General features: G+C 39.6%; 2 protein-coding genes across 3 annotated transcripts in view; one reads left to right on the top strand and one right to left on the bottom strand.

Moving 5' to 3' along the window:
- Nucleotides 1-24,716, bottom strand: part of ctnna1 (catenin (cadherin-associated protein), alpha 1) — an 88,598-nt gene that overhangs the window by 39,698 nt on the left and 24,184 nt on the right. For both annotated transcript variants that reach the window (XM_049586349.1, XM_049586348.1), the window contains exons 8-9: nucleotides 2,882-2,962; nucleotides 2,465-2,617 (exon numbers count right to left, since the gene is read on the bottom strand). In XM_049586349.1, coding sequence (XP_049442306.1) covers nucleotides 2,465-2,617; nucleotides 2,882-2,962 — 234 coding nt within the window. The remainder of the gene's footprint in view (nucleotides 1-2,464; nucleotides 2,618-2,881; nucleotides 2,963-24,716) is intronic.
- Nucleotides 7,481-13,542, top strand: lrrtm2 (leucine rich repeat transmembrane neuronal 2). The gene is made up of 2 exons (XM_049586350.1): nucleotides 7,481-8,148; nucleotides 8,808-13,542. Exons 1-2 carry the CDS (start codon nucleotides 8,145-8,147, stop codon nucleotides 10,448-10,450), a joined length of 1,647 nt encoding a protein of 548 aa, XP_049442307.1. The 5' UTR covers nucleotides 7,481-8,144; the 3' UTR covers nucleotides 10,451-13,542.

The raw sequence follows: 24,716 nt of genomic DNA, 5'->3' as shown, positions 1-24,716 counted from the left end.
ATGCATGTGCAGGGAAATGTCAGTCAGAGGTGAAGATCAAGAGTCTTACTGTGGCTTTCTTGTTGCTCAGACAACTGTATTAATGTTGGCTTGCTTCGCAGCAATCTTTCCCTGAAAATGATACAATGCTTGACTGTGTACTTTGACAATTATATCAGCTAGTGCTACCAAGAAAAGCTAACATTCGATACAAAATGATAAAAAGCAACACTGGCGACTACTAAGACCACCGTGGTAGTTACTGATCAGGTCGCGAACTTGAAATTTGTTACTGCAATGCTTACACAAAACATGCATTTGTCAATTTAGCTGATGACATCATCACTACACTCAAGTCACGCAGAGGCATCTTTGCTTCAAATTACCACAACGAGAATGAATCACTGCATGGATACATCTGCTCCTGTCTCATTATTGCCTCTGGATACAATCACAGCGCCTCCACAATTCACTTAGCATCTGAACATACCTTAAGATGAATTCAGCTGTCTACATTCGTGTCCTTTCTTGTGTGTGCACCGTCATTATCTTGAAATGTCATTACAATGTGTTCATAAAATTTGCCTTAATGCAAAACAGAGATGTGTGATTTGATTTTGACACTAAGATTTTTTTATGTAAAGGGAAAATATAAGCCAAGTTTTCGTTAAACGTTACTAATAGCATTATGTAGGTGATTTTTCTATCATCTGTGTCCATCGACTGTTTTCATATCAGCGTGGGAGAAAATGTCTTTTCCCTTCTAGTTTTATTTATAACTAAATTGGGCTCGCAAAACGTTTTAATGCATTATATTTAGATATCAGAATTCAAGCTTGGCCAGTTCTAATAAAACAGCACGGCGCCTATGTGCTATTCAGTAGTGCTCCTCTGATATTTCACTACCATTCCTAATTTATGTGTGACAAAAGATACTTTTGCTGATAAATATTTTAGCAAGAATTAGACTGAGCTAGCAGTTTTGTGCCACTTTACAGACCTGGAGACTGGGCAGGTATTAAAATACATGACAGTGAAAACTGCCACCATCATCCACTAGTATAGTTGTATAGGCTAAATGTACAGTAGTTTATCTACAGCACATTTTTTTCTTCAGTCATTGTTGACGTTTTATCAGTCTATTGAGGACAGTTTGTTCTTTTTGTCACTCACGCAGCTAAAATATACTTTTACAGCCTTTATATTCTGTGCTTAATTTGACACCACACACTGCCTACTTCAATGCTAATGTATTCTAGTTCATTGTGAGATAACTCCATCACATCCTACTGCCTTTAAGAACTAAAACAAGCATTTTCCTCTTTACTGCCATTCATTAGTAATATCTAATCAAAGCAGTGCTTCTTCGTGTATCCCACCCAAGTGTTAAAAGCACATGTAGTGCCCGAGCATTAGGGGAGTCCACCAGTGTCATGCTTTAATGCCACTTTTGACACTCAGGCATTCGAGTCTACTCCCCGGTGTGGTCCCCTTTTCCCTCTGATGCTTCAGCGATTTCCCCAGTGAACGCTGATACTGCCCTGTTTATACTGGGCCAACCCATCCAGCTACACTCATTGTCATCTGCCCCTGGGAAGAAGTTTCCTTTCAAATGTCAGCATATGATGGACGGACGCAGGTATTCAAGAAATTGAAGGAAATACTACTGAGGATAGCCTGGGTTTCTGTTAGCTTGTTGCCCATCCATGCCTAACACTTTGCATTCCCCCTTGTATCTGTATTCTTGTTGCTATGTATACAGCACTGGAGTGACAATAATCCCAGTCATCCCCAAAACATGCACCTCTGTTAAGACATGAGACCAACCACAGAGAGGGGCTAAGAAGCAGAATGCACAAGGCCCCTTTTAAGATATTTATCTTTGTAAATATCACTGTGGCACACATGTGGAGTTGGCCAATAAGAAGCACTACATCAATCTGTTGTGGCAAGGACAACATTTTTCAAGAGGTAGCACTTATTCTTGAGTTGTGGTTGTTCCATTCTTCTGGTTCTGCTTAAAAATGTGATCTGTTGATACAACCACACATAGCAATGCTCTGCCTGTCTGCTTACTATAGCTTCACAGCAGCAGATCAGATTAGAATCACCTTCTATTTGCAAATGTGTGCGTGTGTGTGCATGAGAGACAGAGAGTGAGAGAAAGAGAGAGACACACACGCACACAGTGCCAGACAAAGACAGCAACCACAGAAAATAATTTCAGTGTTTACGTCTTTGTTTTCATTAGGGGAAAGAAAGATCCCAGATTGTTGTTTTCTGAGGTGCTATAATCCTGAAATTGTATCACAAGGGAATCTCTGAGAACAGAGTCAGAGACAGAACAGACAAGCTGGATAACGACTGATGTTTACTATGAGCTAAGCTCTAATATAACCGATGGGATGGGCAGGAAAAATATGAATGCTCTGTATTTGGGTCACATCAGGTTTTGACTATGAAAGCATCCAAAATCTTACATTACCTCGATTAGCTTGTTGGCATGCTCACGGAACACCTGTGCATATTCCTTGACTTCTTTCTCGTTGCCATTCTTGGCAGCCTCAATCAGGACCAGGAGGGGAACGTTGGTCTCCAGGAAAGAGTCAGAGACATGGTCCATTACAGCTTTACGCAGCTGTGAAGTAAAAAATTAAAAAAAAAGAAAAGAAAAGGCATTGTTAAAATAATATATTCCCCTTTGCATATGCACTGATATTTCCAGTACAGCTTGTTTAACTGACTACATAGTACACCTTACTTCCACATTCATATATATATATATATATATATATATATATATATATATATATAAATATATAAACATTAAAAGCTCAGTGAGCAAGCTAAGTGCTAAAGACACAGCGAGAGGAGAAAAAAATTCAAGATGGAAAAAACAAACCTGTCTGCGAAGGTCTCTGGTCTTCTTTGTCATCCTGTCAATGGCTGTGTTCAGAGCATCACTCCTGTCCTTCCTTCCAGCCTGAAACAAGAACATGGGAGAGGTATTAGCCAGTAGTTTGGTGAGGTGAGAGCTTTTTTCCAACGTATTTGTTGTGGATGGCTACTCATATAACATGCACTGTAAAAACCCAAAAGATCAGAGTGAATTTACAGGAACAATTCTGCGGACATAACACAGCTTCAGAATTTACAGTTAAAAAAATAGTTTTAACTCGAGTATCTCTCTCGCTTTCTTCCTCTTTCTTGTTTTAGTGATAAGACTACTAGAGTAGTTGGACAACCTAAAATGTTACATGTCAATAAGCAGTCCCTCGAGGATCTTTGTTTGTGTTTGCTTCCTAAAATTACAAAAGTTATTGAAGTCACCCTAAGAAGTACAGCTATTTGAGGCCGTGTTTGTGTTTATTTTGTAAGAAATTAAAATAAATTTGAAAATTAAAAGTCAGCCATGAAAAAAAGATTATTTCAAGAACTTTCTGCATGAGGTCAATATACTTACAGCGTAGCTAGATGCTGGAGGGTATATAGATCAGAACTTTTGGTTTGTTATTTAAGAATGTGTCATGAGGGATGCGTTGCGTTGTGTAAATGACCAGACAACCATTAATCCATTTATGTGTATGTAACAAGTCCAAGTAAGGGTAAAAGAGATCTTCACAGTTGAGTGCAGCTAATGTTTTGCAGATACCCAGCCTGATCCACTTTGGATCCTTGTATTTATTGTAAACCATTGTGATGGACCAGCTGTCAAAAGCGCCACATTGTAACACAATTGAAACACTGGAACCATTTCCTAACCGATAGCATTGCAAGAGAACCGTGGAGCACACAAAGAAACAGTGGCCAGCAGTTTCCATTAATAATATACACACACTGAAAGTGTGCATCAGTAAAAGGCACAGCTGCTTTGCGTTAAAAAACAGCTGATTTGCATCTATATCAGTGCTTCAGTATATAACTGCATTTAATTCAAATTTTTATTCATGCAGGGATCAAAAGAGGCTATCCAAATCCTGTCCAAGCTGTCCTGCCACCCCAGCTCTTTACATGAATATCGTACAGTTCAGTGCAAAATATATAATAGTAAATCTATAACCTATAAACCTATACCTTAGTTTCTTAATGAGATAGATACTGAGCTCTGAGAGAGATAGAGAAAGAGAGAAAAGCCCCTTTTACATTGCATGTTTAAGGCAGGAATGTCACACCGTTTTTTCGCCTCACCAATCTTTATAAAAAGGTACAATCTTGGAATCAGGAGAAACAGAGTTGTCTTGGCTTTAAGCCAGGATCAGAGGTAGTAACAGGACAGATGTGATGTTCTGACGATGTGTTATGTGTGTGACCCACCACCAGAAAATTTAAAAGCAGCTGGCAGCAGTTAGCAGCTAAGTCAAATGTCCAAAAAATTGGGAAAACAATGAGTACTGGGAGCTCCTTACCCTCTGAGCAGAGGACGGGATCAGCCACCAGATATCAGGGACAGTCGATTACTGTTATTGCCAAATTATGCCATTGTTATTGTTTACAAAGCGCTGACGACATCTATGCTGCTGTGTTACATGTCACACCCGTCACCCTCTTTTGCTTCTGGGATGCCAGCACGCTGTCTATTATCACACTCTGTGGCCGCATTAATAAGCGAAAAGTTTAATAGATCTGTCTTTGTGACTTCTATTCATTGTTAATCCACTATTGTCAAAATCAAGCCGTGCTGTAAGGAACTCTTTGCATAGCTTTTATTCTCTTATTACCACCACCTATATTTATGTATTTTGGGGCTTAACAGGCTAACATCAGTGACGGCTACCAACTGTAGTAACCCTGGAAACAATGTTCTCAACAAGCAAGGACTGGCTTGGCTTGTGTGAAAGACTTGACCTGTGAAAGACTTGACCTAATCCTTGATCCTTGATCCTAACATTGCTACTTACCAAAAGCACTTTGACCATGTTTGGGAAAGGTTTAAATGCGGACAATCATGTCAGCATTTCCAAAACACTCTGCTCTATGCATCAATGGTGCACCTTGAGATTGATATTTCCCACAGATCTCAATTTCTGGGTCTATTCTTTGTTCAAAAATAAAAAGCAGCTTTAAAATGGTTAATCGCAGCAAGCACTAATAATGTAAAGTAACACTTAAAATATTACAATCTCTTCCCCACAGGTGCATTTTTTTTCTCATATTCAGTGAGAAATTTGTGTTGATGAAAGGTTACAATTTACTACACATGGCTAACTGTGTAAATTATATATAGTAATATTGCAACTCCACTGGTAGAAGTGACACAGCTAAGCACTACGCAGCAGTCAAAGCCCCTAACTACTGGTCCCCACTGAGACTGAGATGTTCAGTCACATTCTGCAAACTGCTCAAGCGAAAAGTGGAAAATCTTAAACTTTCAGGAAAGACGTAGAGATGGAGAGAGATGGAGAGAGGGGGTGTGAGAGACGGATAGACAGATAGATGGACAGAAAGTGGAGAATAATAAAATTAGAGCAAAATTAGATGAGCAGGAAAGGGCAACAGGGAAAAGGCAAAGAACCAGTTGGACTCTGGGCTGTTCATCCCCTTTATAATGCTCAAATCAACTGCGACATAACACCATGGAGGGTGGTGGCATTGACCTGCCCCATCCCCCACTGCCCTTTGCCCATTGGGGGGTTGTGTACATAGTTAGGGGCCGGGGAGCTCCAACGGCACTAATCCCCTGTGATTTTGTGCTGGTTGGATGCAGTGCTGTGGTAGGGCTTTAGTCTGCTCTGCCCCTACTCTCTCAATCCTATTTCATTCAAGCCTAGCCTATATTTCATTTCCACGCCAGAGGGTTCTAAAGCACTTCTTCAGGTGCTTATTATGGAGGCAGTTTCTCTGCGGCATCTTTTATGATACTCAAGCGAGTCTCTATCTATCTCCTTTAGGACAGATTTAGGAACATCCCCTTTCTACAAAACCACTAGTCCGCTAGATTATGGAAAAATTCAATGGAAATAAAGTATGCTTCAAGTGTCAAATGATCACAGAGTTCTATGATGTTGTTTTTTGATATTTCAAAAAAGTTGATTTGATTGAATGTCCTATGGTATAATTTCATGTTTTTCCTTTAAAAAAAGCTTTTTAAACATCTTGAATTCAGAATGGGAAGCTAGCACAAATGAAACATAGGAAATATCCATCATGCCCTTGAGATTTGAGAGTTTTCCCCCCATGTTTTCTACGCTCACATTCTTCAGAAAAGTCCCAGCGGGAGATGTAGTCTACCACAATAAATGTGGAGAATGACAGCAGCATGCTGGTCAAGTGACCTGGAAAGTCACAGACAGATGCATGCTTTGTATTCAGACCTAAGAATTATGGAATGAAATTAATTAGAAAGCATCGAGTTCTCCGTACACATTCAAATTTGAATTATTGAAAAATTGTTTCAGTTACTCTTTCACTATCATCTACTGCCAAAGCACAGGGCGGAAATGTCATTTGTTGCTTTCATTAAGTACAATATATTGCCTGTAACAGCTGCAACAAGGGTTAAAATCCATATCAAATATACCACAGTGAGGTAATCAAAGTAATATCTCAGTATAAAGCAGGGCAGAGTGTGGCGGGCTCCAGTTAGCTGAGGTCAAGTTTAAGTTAAAAGATGCTTGTGAAATAGCAGGTGTTTAACTTCCAAAGACAAAAGTATTGGTGCTTCATATCATCTCTAAGATCTGGTCTTCAGCTGCTTCAGATCTAGTTCATTGGAATTAGACTCACACCCATCTCCACCCACATTAAATAATTAAGGAAAAGCAGAATTTTTATGCATTGAACTACAGACAGCTCATTCTGTTTAGCACTCTAAATGGTGCTGAAATGTAGCCTTCTTTGTACAAAACCACAAATAGAATCCATTTACTAAATGTAAGAAAAAAATCAACAGCATTTAGTTTCTTTTTATCACCCTGTGGTTCACCTCATCAAGCAAGTATTCAGCCTTGTCTATTACATGTTAAAAGCTAGCTTAATTTAACTTCAGAGCAGCTGGCCATACATCACATGCCAGCACTGCACTCAGGATATGTAAATTATGAATATAAGCCAGACATCCTATGTTAGCATTGCTATAGCATACTTGCTCCTGTACAGAGATGTTGGGATGCAGCACATTTTTGCTCATCCATGCTCATGTTTATGTTGTCTAGAGCCACATGTTACAAACTATATTTTGCTTTGTTGTTATTTTGTTTATGTCTCCAATATACATTCATACGTAGCGCATGCAGAACAACAGCAAGGCGAGGCAGAGATTTACAGCTGTGGTTAATTTCAACAGCAAGCTGCCGCAACACGTTCAAGATATCAATATTCTGATGGTGACGAGCCAGTGGGAGGGAAGTGGGGATGCAAGAGGGAGGTGGAGGAAGACTGAGGTGCACAAGCAGTGTGTATGAGGCAGAGAGCAAGTGACTGAGCAAGAGAGTGAGAGGGTGTTTGTGAGTGTGGGAGAGAAAAAGAGAGAGAGAAACAGTAGTGATGATCGACGCCAGGCTGCCACCACTCTGTAGCAGTGAGTGGCTGCAACAAAAAGCACAGAATAACATCCCTGACTCCCTGCTCTGCTTTTTTCTCTCTCCCTGCGTCTCAGCTAGCAGACGAGGGCTCCGCTCACAGCTCTGCAGAGGCTATGCTGAGACTGAGCCGGCGTCGGAAGCAGGATCTCTGGCTGCCATCAACAAGTTAGGGTTGGGAGACCACAGCCATGAAAGAGGAATGCTTGATCTTCAATTAACCATCTGAGCTGACATCATTGCGGTGGAAGGGAAACAAAAGGGTAAAAAAAAGAAAAAGAAAAAAGGAGAGGAGGGGGGGGGTCTGTTCACCGGAGTCGCTCTGGATGCAACTGATCAACTTAAAAAAATATATATATAAATATTTATTTCAAGGATTTTGGGGATGAAGGAAGATTCAACCCTTTCATTGAGCTTGGATTTTAAAGGACTCTAAGCAAAATAACCGGAATAAACGTCATCTTGGGACATGGAATTTCATATTTTGTTTCAATTGGGTGGGCTCAGAATTGCTTTATTTCCAAAGAGGCTGATTCCTTTTGTGCTCACTCAAAAGGGTTTTTTCCCTTTGGATTTTTCTTCCATCTGGTTGCTCCAAGAGTCTGCGGAAAAGGACAGTTGAATGCAGCCTCCGATGTGCACAAAAGAATGGGTAAGTTAGTCCCTTTATATGGCAGGTCTGGACATGAATAGGGAATACAAGTAAGAGCGAGGGAGGCTAAGGACTAAAAGCTCTTCAGCCGACTCTATTTACTGCAATTGTCCTTCATTTTTCCTTCTTCACCGACACACGAGTTGGGAGCACATACATTTTAAATACCATCTGTACTGCGCAGCAGACCTCTTAAGTGATGGAAAAGAGTAAAAAAAAAAAAAAAACTCAATTAAAAAATCTCAGATTTCAAAAGCACAACAGCATCTGAGCTGCTAAAAAGGAAAAGAAAACATACTGCAATAATAGATGGATGACAATCGTCAGCAGAAGATTAGCATTTAAGCCAAATTACAGAGCACAAAACGAGAATAGGCTAAATATAAATAGCAAGGGAGTGCAAACAAAGTCCAGCTCATTTCTGTAATGGACCATTAAATGCCAAAGTAATTTACATCTCCATTAAACAGAAGCTCAAAGAAATCATATTTACGAACACTGTGAAAGTTGTCAATGTAATATCTAATCTGGTACATGTATGAGAAAGAACGAGAGCATACACAAAAAGCACAATCGTCACCATGAATTAGTAATAAGTGCTCTGCAGAGATAAGCTTTCCCGCCCCACAGTTCATTTTGTTATCTTTGAACCCACCCAGGTTTCCATTCAAGGTGGCCATTGGTGGGACCTGCACCAGCGGCTCTGTGTCTGTGTGTGATCAGCATGCTCCTAGTGTGCCTGCTGCCTCCTGCATCGTGCACAACCTGCCCTCAAAAATGCCGCTGTGAGGACCTGCAGTTCTACTGCGACACCCAGGGGCTTCAGGCACCCCCAGATGGTGTAGACAAGGGGGCCCTGGGGTTGTCACTACGCCACAACAGCATCACTGAGCTCAGCCCTGATCAATTCTATGGCTTCAGCCAGCTCACCTGGCTACATCTAGACCACAACCAGATTACAACAGTACAAGAGGATGCCTTTCAAGGGCTCTACAAGCTGAAGGACCTCAATCTGAGCTCCAATCGTATCACCAAGTTGCCCAACACAACCTTCATCCACCTCATCAACCTCCAGATACTGGACCTGTCCTTCAATCAGATGACTGCATTGGAACCAGAACTGTTTCATGGACTGAGGAAACTCCAGATACTCCACCTCCGCTCCAATTTACTTCGCACCACACCTGTTCGGGCATTCTGGGACTGTCGCAGCCTGGAATATCTGGGCCTGAGCAGCAACCGTCTACGGAGCCTGGCACGGAATGGATTTGCTGGGCTCATTAAGCTTAAAGAGCTCCACTTGGAGCACAATCAGCTGACCAAGATCAACTTGGCCCATTTCCCTCGCCTTGTTGCCCTCCAGTTTCTTTATCTGCAGTGGAATAAAATCAGCAACTTAACGTGTGGCATGGAGTGGACCTGGACCACTTTAGAGAAGCTGGACCTCACAGGAAATGAAATTCGTGTCCTGACATCTGATGTGTTTCAAACGCTGCCAAATTTAAAGATTTTGCTGCTGGATAACAACAAACTGAGCAGCCTGGATCCTCAAGTCATGGATATGTGGCAGTCTCTGGGTACCATTGGGCTGTCTAGCAACCTTTGGGAATGTACCAAAAGGATTTGCTCTCTGGCCACTTGGCTAAGCACCTTTAAGGGAAGGTGGGAACATTCCATTCTCTGCCATAGTCCAGAATATGCCCAAGGTGAGGAGATACTGGATGCTGTCTATGGATTTCAGCTTTGCCAGAATTTTTCAGCGCCGGTTGTTCAGACCATCAGTACAACCACAGACGCTACTGTAGCTGCAGAGTTCACAAGCTCTTTGTTTGGAATTATGCAGCCGACCCCCACGCAGGACTATGCAGAGGATTTTGGGAGCTTTACCACAGTCACTACCACAACAACCACAACAACAACACCACGCACTGCTCAAGCAACTACCGCTACATTAGAAGAGGCAGCTGTAACGGAGGACTTCTCTGCAATGGACAACACTGTTATGACTCATAGGGTCATCATTGGAACTATGGCCCTTCTATTTTCATTCTTTTTCATCATTTTCGTTGTGTATATCTCACGGAAGTGCTGCCCTCCCACCCTGCGCCGGATACGTCACTGTTCGGCTATTCAGAACCGCAGACAGATGAGGACCCAGCAGCGGCAGCCTATGGCAGATCTAGCTACACAGGTACCCTATAATGAGTATGAGCCCAGCCATGAAGAAGGGGCACTGGTGATCATAAACGGCTATGGGCAGTGCAAGTGTCAGCAACTGCCTTACAAAGAGTGTGAAGTATGAACTCTTATTTATTCCTAGAGCATATGGTTTGCCATTTGACCATTTCAGATGATACAGGGTTTGCTTTTTTTATTTTTTTTCCAGTTTATGTAAAAAGCATAATTTCTACAAGTGAGATTTGAGAATATGTGAGAAATGCTGAATGCTACAATGACAGAGGTTGGACATGACAGTTTAGGGATGATGTAGAGATAGTCACAAATTTATTTTTCTATGAATGCGAGGTTGTTCATATCAGGCAGGGGCAATCATTTTAAACAAGAAAATTGTAAACTGTGAGATTTGTCTCCACATTGTCTCTATATTCTGCAGCACAGAGAAAATACTTAGCCAAATGGCCCTCTGCTAACGGAATACATTAAGTGGAGAAATGTGATTTATGTCTTATTTCTTTTAAAAAGTAAATATTTGAAATCATGTTTCTTACTGCATCACAGGCACTGTAAGCCAATCACTCAATCACTGGGGCAAATGAATTGGATCAATTACCAGAATGTTTTTGTTTTGTAGTTTTGTTTTAAGAGAAGTATTATACATTAAAGGCCACTAAGACCAACATCAAATTCTGAATTATAACTGAAAAATAAATGTCATTACTGCTATGTTACAAATGAAAATAAATCCTCTTGTGAGGAGAGAAGGACCCTGAAATTCTATTCAGTTTATACAAATGTTATTACATTTACCAAATCAGACATGAGTCAAATAGGCAAGTCTATAATCTTCCATCAGATCAAAGGCCTCTCAGTGTTTCCTGTTTACAGAATTTATTTGGGTGCCCCCCTACCCCGCCCCCCTAAAAACTGTACTTAGCCAAAAAGGGATTCTTTTGTTTAAATTTGGATTTCTTCCAAAATTTTACTGTGAGTGGAAATGCAACTACAAGTGCGTACTAATTGAAGAGACCGCCGAAATGGTGAATTTATGTTCAATTATATATATTGGAAAAATGCCCTCTTTAATCAGATGTTAGCTCGTAAATGCAATGCTGTTTTGCAGCTTGTTGGATGTTGGAGCTCCCGCCCACGAGGGCCAACCACCACAAATAAATTCTCAACCTGTGGGAAACACTAAGCATTGTTCATCTGTGGTTAATCTACAACATACTACACTGCTTAGCAAAAACACATGGATATCCTCCTCATCTTGGAAATCTAAGAACAAATTATCCCACCTTTACGTGATTTTTCTAGCTCCCAAATGCCATACACACTGTGACCATTATATTCCCGACAGCTTAACCTGGTAAATACAGTTTGCTGATTTGCCATGATATGCTAGGATCAATATACAGACAAGCTAGTGAGAGGTGTGAGGGTCGCAAGTGAAAGGGTAATGACCAGCTCAAATGCCAGATAGGAGAGCATTTCATTCTGAAAATAAAACCTTTCCTCAGTAGCCCAGGCTCTTTACTGCTTACACACTAATCATGTCTGACAGCCTCAAGATTGAACCAATTAAGGCAAGGCAAAAAGAATCTAATATTCTGTCACCCACACCAGTGATCCAGCAACATTTAGCTTGTTCAGCCACTCAAAAATAGTTCAAGTAGAATCATCCTCTGTACCACATAAAAACATCATTGAACCTTTTACTTGAAGACTTTGTTCTTGTTAGGGATACGGGGTTGTCATTTACAGTATTAAAAAGGGATTAAGGTGAATAATAAATACAACAGTTCCTTCGTTAGCAGTCACAAGTGTCAAGTTAAACTGCGGTCAATAGCCTGAAAGCAAATGGAGATCCTGTGATAAGCAAACAGCAAGCCTGGGTCAGGACACATTTGTATGCAGCAGGGAGAGGATGTGCATTAGCATCAGACTAAAGCTGCTGCCGCAGCTCCGCACTTCTTTGTGTTCAGTTTGGTGGTGGGGGCAGGGTGAAAGAGAGAGGGATTGAGAGGAATTGATAGGACGATGGAGAGGGGCAACGATGGGGTAATGTCTTACTTTATTAAAACCAACCAACTAACCTTTGTGCCAAGTAAAGGGAGCAGAGAATGAGATGATAAATACTGACTGATGGCACATTGGACTTGAAAGGGACACTGATCGCACAGCAGCAACAATTTCACTTCATGTTAACTGATGAGCTATCAAGTGTTTGTAAGTACAACAAGTGCAACAATATCAAGTGCAATTCTTAACACTGGAAATCAAAATATGGCATTTTCTTGAATTCTTAACTTTGGAAATAAGGATATGGCATTTCTCTACAGTTTAACTTTTGGCTATGTTTAACTAAGTCAGTGACTAAGATGGCAAGATGCTTCTGATAGCACACCTGGAAACGAGATATGTGGTTTTAAGCAGAATGCAATTCGTTGACTGGTGCCCCCTATAGGTAGCCAGGAGGTGCCATTTGTGACTGTGTCTCTTTCTTGAGGCTTTCAAAATTTGGCTTCAGTCTAAATGGATGCTTTTGTCAATGTCTCTGTGCACATGGTCATGGGATGCCTAAAACAACTTCTAAGAAAGTGGTTGTGCAAACCAAAAACTGTTACACTTCACATTTGAATTCAATGAAAAACATTGCATACACTGATCCTACTGATGTCCAAAGTCAAGCACCTCCACTTTGTTTCTATTTTTTTCTTCCAGCTTCGCACTGCTTTGACGACTGCCCTTCTAATCTGTCTTGCATGTTCAAAAGTCAATTAAGTTGAATATTTCTTAATGTCATTCAGCAAACATGGAGGGACCTCATTAATGACAACACCAGGAATGGGTGTGTGTGTGGAATTCCTATAAAGTTCTGTCAATCATTTGACATTTCACTGTTTAAGACTACAGTTGTACTAAGTGACTGAAAATCCACAAAATTTGTAGAAATATGCATCCCTTTGCACTCTGGCTCTTTGTAAACTGTTTTTGTTTCCTCTTGTCATCCTCTAGCCCTGGTCCCTACCCTGCCTAAAAATAAAAAAGGAAAAAGAAAAAAAAAAACAAGTGAACCAATCCCCTCTCTCTTACCCAACCTCTTTGTGCAAAATGAATGCTTTTCTCTTCCCATTTTCCTTTTGTATTGTAATATGTACAATTTCATATCTGTATAGTGGATAAGATGTGCCAAACTGAGAAAAAAAAAAAACATTTTCCCCTCAAAACATATATTTTTTAAATAAAATGGTTATAATTTGCGGAGTGTTTGCTAACTGATGGATGCTCACAACCTGGTTTGGTCTTTCATTACATTTTGATTTAATGTTTAAATCTTTAGCAAACCAAATTCAACCTAACCCTTGATGAAGTTGACTGTGAACAATCTGAAAGTATGTGTCAAATTAAACACAACTTCAATTTCTAATATTATTTTTGCTAGCCACCGTTCAACGCACCAAAGGTTGAGGGGTCGATTCCAATTCCCTTCTGCCAATGCATATCAACGTAATGATTAGATCATCTACTTTACAGGTCAATAAGTAAAAAAGGAATAATGTTGTTAGGCAAAATCCATGATTCTGGAGTCAGCAATGTGAAGAGGCTTTAGAAGCCCTGCTTTATGGCAGAGTGATGCTGTGTTGTAAATTGTGAATGTGGGAATTAAAATTGAATAATGGCTAATGCAAAAAAAAGTGCTGTTTGTTTACCAGTGTATGTCTACTGGTAAACATCCTACAGGAAGGGGTCAAAAAAGCTTCAACAGAAGACTGCAACTATTGATTGTTTTACTGATCAATTACTTTCTTTCTTTTCCAATAATAACAACAGGTTAACTGTCTAGCCTATTAAATGTCAGAAAGTGGCAACAAATGCCCAACGGAGGTAATGCCTTGGAATTGCAAGTGTTGTCCAAAACTCAAATGTATTAATTTATAATGATATTTAAACAGAGAGAAGGATTAAATCCACAGATTTGAGATGATGGAAGCAGCAAATGCTTTAGGCATTTTTGGTAGAGAAATACATGTATTGAATAATCAATTAACTGACTCTCCAAATCAGCAAAACTTCAATAGTTAAGTTAAATATAAACTCTGAGTAATGCCAGAGACACATCAACCTTCAGATGAATTCAGATTCTGAATTTAGTGTCTATTAGTCATCAGTGTTTGCTGCCAGTTGTCAGTTAATGCTCCAGTGAAGTACGCTTTTTACTGGTGTACTGCAATGTGGTAATACCTTGTTTTTTATATAAATTTGGGAAAAATCAATACAAAATTAACAATGATAACCAAACTTATATTTCCTCCCTTGTATAAGCTTTGGTTATAAATGTCAAAGTGTGAAGGAATAATAATAACTGCAGCATCTTAGACAAACCTGACCATCTTTTTATTTTGACGGACTAAACGTTTTAACAAAACTAGATTTAAATATTGAGGCAAATGTAAGTGCAGTAGATTAGCAAATAATCTCAGCAACGCAGTGAAACCAAAAATGACTCAGAGCAACAGATAACACGTTCATTGCTGTTGGGTTTTCACAACAAGTAGATGTGAAAGGATTTTTAAAAAGCTGGCTTTATACTCGTGGCTGAAACTACCTGCACAGACGCAACACTGGTTTCCAACTGAGCAGACTGTATGAATGTTAATCAAGACAAGGCTACGTATTCTGCCATGTAGCAGTTTTACAAACTGAAGCTGCATATCATCAGGGATGTAGCAGAAGCCCAGCACATTTGACCACAGCATGAATTTTATTTTACCCAGACACAATGTGAATTGTTTGTTACAATGTGTAGATTAAAGTCATCTCTCCATAGGCCAATTAAGGGGACTAAGTAAAAATCGCATCACCCATTTGTAGAGAGAATTAATTTCCTCCATATTCTATGTTTACATAGATACATTGTGAGAAGGGAAACAACACCCACGTGTCATCTGGTAAGTCAATGTAACTCTTCAAACAGATATGTTTTTGCCAGGAGAGACATATTTTTTTTTAGGATGAGACAATCCATTGATATGACAACTTATGGAGACCAAGAGCTTCTTATGTGCCATTCCACGAACGAGTCTGAATTTTAATGCTCACCTGACAACCTTTCAATATTAGTTAACTAAGAGTATACGCACCACTTACATAGACAACTGATAACAATCAGTACCCATGTAGTCAGTGTTGTATTAAGAAATATGTTAAGCTGCAGTATTTTCGAGACCTCCTAAAGGACATTATACAAAATTTAGCAACAAACCTTTTAGAACTGTGATTCAGCGTTTATCTTCTAATAGCACAGCCATTCTTCTGTCACCTCTAATCAGACTAGGGGCCAAAACACAACAGCTCTAACGAGAAATCACTGATACAAGCTTTCCCAATTTGCAGTGGTGGGTGGTATCTCATTACATTTAGTCCGCTACATGTACTTGAGAAATTTTTTAAATCAATTGTACTTCTAAGAGTAGTTGTTTTGCAGAATATCTTTTACTCTTACTTAAGCGCATGTGCAATAAAATATACTTCTACTCTGTTACGTTATATATATACATTTCTCACTATTTTTACTGATACATCTAGCTATGGTTAGTCACAATAATTACATTATTGACTTATTGAGGTCAGTATAAACGATTGAAATCATATCCATATACTGACAACATCACCCTTGTGTTTACATGAGTGTTTGTTTACTTAAGAATGTCGCCAACATTTAAGCCAACACGATGCCAGAATAATCAGCAGGGTTTTCCTGACTGTTATAAGACCTAGATGTAGCGCCGTAGTGTTTTTTTTTTTAAACATATTTTATTGTTAATTCTGGTGGAATTAAAAGTTCATTGCTCTTTGAAAGGGCGTACTTGCATTCTTATGCTATTATATTATCATTATATCAGGTCTTAAAATGACCATAATCGCTATTATTTCTGGGACAAGATAATGTCCAACAAAAGTAGTTATTGTGATAGGCCTACATGAAGCTATAAATAATTTTTATGTTCAGCTGAGCTCATATGCACAACTACGGCTGTCCGACAGCGAGTGATAAGATAGCTTGTACATGCACACACACCACGCAGACTGTGTCCACGCCTTTCCTTTGAGGATTCAGTTACCTACTGAATTCCACCAGGCACAGCTGTGATGCGGCCACCGGAGCTCGGGAGTGCTTGTGATTTCACCAGAAACACTGCAGACTGTTATAGAAGTGTCCAAGAAGCAGCTCGCTGCTCTGCTAGTGACATCAAGGTTTTTTGATTGTTTTATTTTAGGAGATTAAATGGCATTAGACAGCATGTATTCTGCCATTAGTCTGGTTCTGAATTTGATTTATGTTATTACCTGTTGAGGGCCTGTTTGATATAATACATTGATCTAATAAATTCACTAATTGAGTACTTTTTTACAAGATACTTTTATGCTCTTACCCAAGTAGTTATTATTATCAGTACTTTCACATCTACTTGAGTCTATATAATTATAAAGTAACAATACTTTTGCTTGAGTACTGCTTATGTTTACTGTATCCAGCACTGCCAAGTGCTGCCAAGACAGAAAGTCCATACAACAAGCCTAATATGCTCAAAACAAAGAGATGAACAGTTTCCATTTAAGACTTCTGGTAGTTTCAAGTAGACAAGTTATACCAATATGTATATTTTCACTGTATACCAGGCAGTGTCGAGTTTGGAAAGATGCAAACATTGTAAAAAGAATATAGGCTGACATGGCTATCCAACTGTAAGAGCCACTTCAATTTTACCTGCTCTTTTTTTGATGAGGCCTACAGAAAGCAAGCTTCAGTAATTAACCTGCAGAGTGTACCCAGGTGGGGGAGGCACTAAACTGATGAGTCTGACTACATGGCATCAGTAGTCTGCAGGGTTCAAGGACTCGGAGCCCATGTATACTTCACATACTCATTATGAGGCCTCCAATAAATCCGGAAAATGCTTACTAGGAGGGACATATTGATCTGAACTCTCATCCGAAAATACCTCCCTAATATATTTATTGCTTAACACATTTAAAGCCGTTCCTCAGCCATATCACTGGGGGATTGAAGTGTGAACAACAGAGGGATGAGCAAACCAACTAACTTCAAACTGCTGAACTTTCCTGCTGAGGACACCAATGTCAGGGGTAAAAGTAAAGTCAGAATTAAAAGCAACTATATAGAATTTAAAGGCATTTAAGATGAGCAATGCAAAAGGTGTTGATGCAAATTCTGTTAATAAACTTAGGACTAACAAAAGCAATATCTGCAATCTTTTGTCTTTAAAGTTTAATGCTACAATGTGCAAGAGAGTAGATTTTACGCCAACAAACATCCGAGCACAAAACACCGGAAAGCAAAAACTAATGAGCCAATTTTAGAGAAGCATTGCCATCACCCACAGGACTGTGTCCATACTGACGGCATCCATGACTGATGGCATCAGCCAGTGGCTCACTCACTCACGTCAGCTGTCACAGACCCTGGTTATTTAGATATTTTCTGGTTTTTGTTTCTCATTTTGTGATGCATTGGCTCAATTAAAAAGAGGCTAAATAAAAACAATCCTGGCACTCCAAATGACAAGTCAGCCATCGCTGCCTCCTACCCAGAAAGCAATGCTTGTAAGTTACAGGCAAATGGTTTGAAATGTGATACATCATTAAATAAAATACACTGCTGAAAGCACTTGTTAAGTAACAGCTCTGACAGCTCGAGCTCAAGTCCTGACAAACCTTGTTATCTGTACAAAATAAATGGATACCAGTAAATATTGATACATTACCCTGAATACCTCCCCCTGCCAGATTACAAACACATGTGGTTAGCATTGTGTTCCCACAGTTAGAAAGTACTTTGTTCGAATGCAGACAGGGACTTTTCTACATGGACTCTGCATGTTCTCTCCATGTCTGCTGGGGTCTCCTCCAGGTCCTTCAGTACAGAGAAATGCAGGTCAGGTGAAATGGAAACACCAACTTCCCCTCGGCATGAACGTGATTCTGAAAATGTTTTTCTGTATTTAGCCCTGTGACAACATGGTGACCTGTCTATGGCGTACACCTCGCTGAATGTGTGCTTGCTTAGGCTCCAGTCCCCTGGGCCCTGAACAGGATATAGGTAATGGATGGATGAATTCTGGTAAATTTCATACGTAATATTCAACATCTTTAGTATGTGTTAAAAATGGAAAAATAAAAGTGCTTTTTAATTAAGGAGTCATTTGGTTAATATAATGAAGCAAAGAAATCCTCATTCTCCTTTCTCATTTAACATAACATCACTAATTTAATACCAGAGTTGTGAACAGTAATTTCATGTTGGCAAGGTCAGTGGTATGTCTGATGAAAACAAAGGAACTTGCTACAGCTGAGTATCTGTGCGAATGTGTGTGCACGTGGTCCAAACATGCGTATATGTGGTTTGCCTCCCATTCAGAGATATTTGTCACGGGTCAATTCACCTCAATTCATTCCACCTCAAAGCCAATGTAATTCTCTGGCTAAACACACCTGCAAACAGCACATTCCAGCTCTGGTTTTATGATCATTTTTAACAACATTTGTGCCACTGGCTGGAGGACAACTGCTTATCAGACTTATCTGACTACAAACTAGACTCAGAAAGTGTAGTCATATTGGGCATATAAATGCTCCTGATGTATTTGTTTGACTTGTGCATGTGATTCATACATAAATGCATTTCAGTTTCCCTAAAAGGCAGACCAACAGCACATTTAATGTCTCTCTCTACATTTAAAACTCTCTTTATCTTCAGCTATTGCTAACAAGTTTACAACACAAAGTTAAATGTGATAATACGTCAGTCTTGTGTTTTCAGCTCATTTCCGCTGCTCCTAAGTGGCCAAAAATACAACCGAAAAAAGTCATTACAGGTTTAATCTTGAGCGTGCTGCAGCCTTTATGTTATGTGAAAGCGTTCCATTAAGACTTCATCTATGTGGTAATTGTTATGGAAATGTTAAAAGCAATCTTCAAACCTAGCAAAATGGCCAAGGCATCTTTATGAAACAGTAACATGGGGGTTTATTTACACATAACCGATGTGAAATTTTCAGCATTATTATGCAGTAAAGTACACAGGAGTTTTAACATTTTGGCTGTACCTTGGTACACACTGGTCTCACAGAAGATACAAAATTAGGTTTTGATCATAATTCAATGAAATCAATCCAATATTTACAAACCAAAAAGTACTTAGCACCTTAACAACAGAAGACACAGCATTATGCATTGGATTTGTTGTAGTTTTTAATTGACTCCATGTGACTACTGTTTTTTCTTGGTTGATAAGTTGCCACCTTGTTAAGGTATTTCTACCAACACCATTACCCTGAGCTAAAGCCCACGCACAAATATGACTACTAGTAAGTAAATAATACCACCTAAGGTCACAAATTACACGATTTGCTAATTCTACGGTGTTTTATACTTGTTCAGCAACTTCGACAATTAAGCATGGGCACCTCCAATCAGCTTTCAATCAGAATTATTTTTGCAAAACAATAAACAACGCAGTTAAAACAGGTCTTTTTTTGGTCTAATACAGCTGTACGATAAAATGAAATCTATTTAAGACTCCTTTCCTACAGTACTGCAGCCCTAAATGCAATGAAATTCTAAAAAGTCTGCATTTTCATGCTAAAATGTAAATAAATGCAAAAGATGCTGTAAAAAAAAATGTATATACACCTGTGTCATCAGCCTGTTTACACCTGGTGTTAATGTGCGTCTTGGGTGATAGGATTACAAGTCAACAGTTCTATGTACAGGTGTAAAATGCCTACAATGCATCCTCAATGCCTCTTATGATCCGATTGCTCAGCACACATTCGGATGTAGGCTGGGCTACTTTTGCCACATTATTTCAGCAGTGCGTATGATAATGTGTCCTGGGCCACACTGAAGAACTGCCTAATCAGCTAACATTCTTGTTTAACCAACCTCCTGCCGGATAAGCAAACTTTTTTTGCTCCGTAACACAGGTTAGACACAGCACTAAAGAATGTCCCCCTAGTCAACGCCTGCCCAGTTAGCACATGCTATAATAGCAGCAGGTGTTAAACAACTGTTAAAATATTGATAGAAATCATTGGGTTCCCTTTTAACCTTCAAAACTACTTTTCCTCACTCCTTAGGAATAATAAAACTCCAACTCAAAACAAGAATGCAAGATGAATTAGACTGCTCTGCAGCACCACATCTGCCATGTGTGCACAAAAGGGATATTTGGAGGAATTAAGTAATCCCAAGGGCCAAAACAGAGAGCTTTTAAGGATGGAAGGCAAATTGCATACTTAAATCAGTACTGCAGCTTTACGTGGTGACAACACATTGTGCCTCAGACTGTACAGCAAAGGGGGAAAAGATCAGACAGGCAAACAATTAAATATTAATCTGAAGATATACATATGTATTAACCTACACAGACAAAGGCTGCTCTATTTGCCAGTAAAATCATGCAGCTCCAAAAGCGGCAGACAAGCTTATAAGAACAGCAAGCATGTTTCCTATGGGTTAAGTTCATTCACCCACGCAACTGTGAAGTAGACTTTAGTCACAGCATCACAAAATTTCCATTTGTGAAGCTATGGCATTCTTTCTACAGTTTAACTGCTGCAGGGTAAAAGGGTGCATCTTATCTACCTGCCAGCAAAGCCAATCAAAAAGCTTAGAACTCAACAGCAAAAGATCAAGGGCCAGGTCTGGGAAATGTTGCCTGACAGGCTGTTACTGACAGACCAGTGTTTTATGGAGGCTGTAAATATAGGAAAAGCCTTGGGGACACTAAATCTTTTCCCTGTTACATTGTGTGGAGTGTAATTTGTTTTAATTATGCATTTAGATGAGATTACAACTAGATAAATTGAACTGCTTTCACGCTGGTCTTGCATTAGGTCTTGCCCCCCTTTGACTCTTCCTCAACTTTTTTCAAAAGAATGAGTTAAAAAAACACTTTGGACCATTTCACTTATTGTCTGTTAATTTTCTCACCCCGGATAAACACTATATTCTCACCCTTTGGAACTGACATCATACTTAACACTTTATAAACTTATGTTAGCAAGAATAAAAGGGCATGTAAAAAGCCCACTGCCATTCCCATTAGAGATAACTTGGTGCGCAGTTGTTTTTAAGTTGAAACCAATCATTTTCTTTGTTAAGTTACAAATAGTTCAGGTAGGCAGGGTAGATGGTCCAGGATCCAGTCAGCCTAAAATGTGTTTAAAATGAGCAGCAACTATGTAGCCACAGAGGAATAAGGATAAAGCAAATTTTTTGCCACTCACTGTAGATGCCCAAGGCAAAAAGACAGCACGAGTCATAAAAAGAGTGAGCTGTCGAAAGAGAAAGGGACACAAACGGGAAGAGAAAGATGGCAAAGATGGAGAAAATGGAAAAGAGGATACAGTGAGGAGAAAGCAAGTGTAAGGGAAATGCTAAAGAGCTCAGAGTGGGAGGACTATATTGAGATAAACAGGAAAAGGGCCAGTGAAAGGAGACATAGAGGTCTCACTGCAGTGGCCTGGCAAGTCTTTTTAATGCAGGTCTAAATGATAATGTATCACTTCAAGTTGAAGGAATTTAAATGTCAGTAGCTTAATATGTCAAAGCAACCAAGCATCACTCTCCTGTGAAACAAAACCCTTACAGATGCTGGGAACTAGAGATGCATTATTAATAAAAAGTGGCAGAAACAGTTACACTCAACACGTGCCACGCCAAACTGTCATGACAATATAGAATAATTGAGGCCACGCGATGTGGCAGTGCTGGGGCTACATTACCCCCCACCCGCCTTTCCCCTTCACTGGATGAGTAGACAAGCTCTAGTCTTGTTAAATGATCATCACAACACAGTACACAATTTCAACTCCAGGACCAGAGAAAAAACACTTGGCATTATCCCAGTAATATAACATAATATGTTCTATACATTTAGACATTTAGACATTTGAACTAACCACAGACACTTGCCTCATTTATTAACTCATGGTGGTGCGCTTCTACAGTTCATGACAGAGTGAATATAGGGAAAACACTGTAATGGCTATTTGATGTATTTTTGGCATTAAAAAAAGATTTATTTTGGCCTGGCGGGGTTTCCTGTTGTCCTGTCCTGTACAATTAAAGATGAGATGAATCAGTGTATGTAATGCTTGGAAATTATTTATAACGGCTTGGAAAAATATAATAAATGGGGTCTACTGGGAGCCCTGATCTAATAATAGATTGTGTATCCTTACTGGAGTGTATCAAAATGTGTGTCAGAATCACAAACGCTGGTTCCATACCCGTTCCCTTTGTCAGAGTCCAAAAGCTGTATGTGACACTATTCAGATCATGATGGTAAGCAACTCTTGATTAGTGACCACTGCCTTCTCAATACTTTTTAAATTTCACTGAAAGATACTTTAAGTTCACTACACAGATTATTGTTACATGTGAAAAATGTTTTGACTAAGTTATGACATACACACTAAACATCAGACCAGTAGTTTGTCAATGATTAAAGAATACTTGAAATTCCTTACTAAAAAAAAAATGGTGAGGTAAGGATGTCCAACAGAATGTTTGTCAGTCTGAAGGAGAGGAAGAAACATTGAGAGGGGGGTAAACACAACTTGTAGCTGGAGGGCATGAAGAAGCAGAAGGGATGGGAGCAAGAAAGAGAATGAGTTAGGATTCCTTCCAACAGCCTCAGCTGTGAGTGTAAACCCATATGCTGTAATGGCAACACTGTTCAATGACCTGCACTGCCCCGTCTACAATCACAACAACATGTTGACAGTCATGTCCATCAAAACACATACAGTCACATCTGAGCTAAGTATGGCCCTACAGTCTATATTCTGTTCAAGCAGGCCTTTGCTTTGCCTGCATGAATTAGATATTTCATCGCACCTCTGCAGCTCAGCTGTAGAATGAGAGCACACACATCCTCATCAAGTCTATCTGAGGTTTGTTTAGTCTGCCAAGCTTAATCACAGATACAGTCAGTTTACCTGTCACACTGCCTACTATTAGTTTAAGGCACCAGGTTGAGACACCAGCTATCTACACTATGCTAACTACAAAGACAAATTATGCTCCTCATCAGATTCTCTCATCTGGCCAAATGAGTGGCCAAATCCCTGTCATGTCTACTCATCATCCCTGCGGTGATGAGATGTGCTCCCCTGTAAATCTAAGTTCTTAAGTCATACAGGGCTACATGAGTGGCATGGGTAAGTCCAGTCAAGGGGAAAACTTGTTTTGAAGCAAACCAGAGATGCTGCATGAATGGCCTGAACCTTAAAATAAACTGGCAGTGGTGTGGATGAGCAATGAGAGCAAACCATGGCTGTGATGCCCGAGCATGGACAGGACAGTATTGAGAGGAAATGACATGTAAACTTAGCTGACATCTGACTGCTTGTCATTTTGTCTGTCGATATCCAGTGAAAACACACACACATAAAGGGTTTTGTAACTGAGTCATTATCAAATCAAACATTTTTGTCCACAGTCACTGACTCAGTTACAATTATCAGGTTACAAATGCTACATCCACCAGCTCCTTAGTGGTTTAAAAACTGTACCTCCAAGCGGGTTTATGTGATAATTTTCAAAAAAAACCTTTTTAGAACAGAAGACAATAGAAGACAGACATTCAAAAGTCTGTATTCTATTTCTCATGCACAATTCATCCAATGAAATTTGATCACAAGACATCAGTACAGAGGGGAAGGGTAAACATTTTCCATATGGAGCAAAAAAGAAAAACAAAACAAAACAAAGATTTAGCCATGGAAAGACTATGGAGGTGAGCCAAACTACTACTGTACTACTACAAAGTACTACTTTACCATACTGAAACAAAGCCACTTTGTCCAGACTGCAGAGTTACTGCGACTGTCATAAATATTTAAGTACCACCTTAATACACAGTTATCATATCAGCCAAAGAGGATGTGTATTTGTCCTGTGTGTTTGTCTGTTACTTTGCAGCGACCCTGAAGACATACTTAAAAGAACTCAAAGACTTTACATGGAGAGTTGGATCAAGAAGACACACATTACTTTGAGAGCAAATGTGCCCACATATGAGCAGGTATGCTTAGGACACTGCCCAACTCTCTGCTATAGTCAATAACAGTGCATGGCAACAATGCAGCAGATGTGCCAGTCCTAAATTGACCTATTAATGATATAACCTACAGCTCTAAAAAATACTGTATTTAGATAGATTACCTCTTGGCTTGGAAAAGTTATTACTGTAGGTGGTGAGCAAGTCAGCCAGGCATGCTAAAATTAGCAGCTGTCATTTAAGCTAATAGCAGGTACTTGGACAAATTGGAAATCAATTTGCAACATTTGCATTG

The sequence above is a fragment of the Epinephelus fuscoguttatus genome, linkage group LG9, assembly GCF_011397635.1.
Source record: "Epinephelus fuscoguttatus linkage group LG9, E.fuscoguttatus.final_Chr_v1".
In the NCBI taxonomy this organism is placed as follows: domain Eukaryota; kingdom Metazoa; phylum Chordata; class Actinopteri; order Perciformes; family Serranidae; genus Epinephelus; species Epinephelus fuscoguttatus.
The sequence above is the reverse complement of the archived record's forward strand: the minus strand, read 5'-3'. Positions and strand labels throughout refer to the sequence as shown.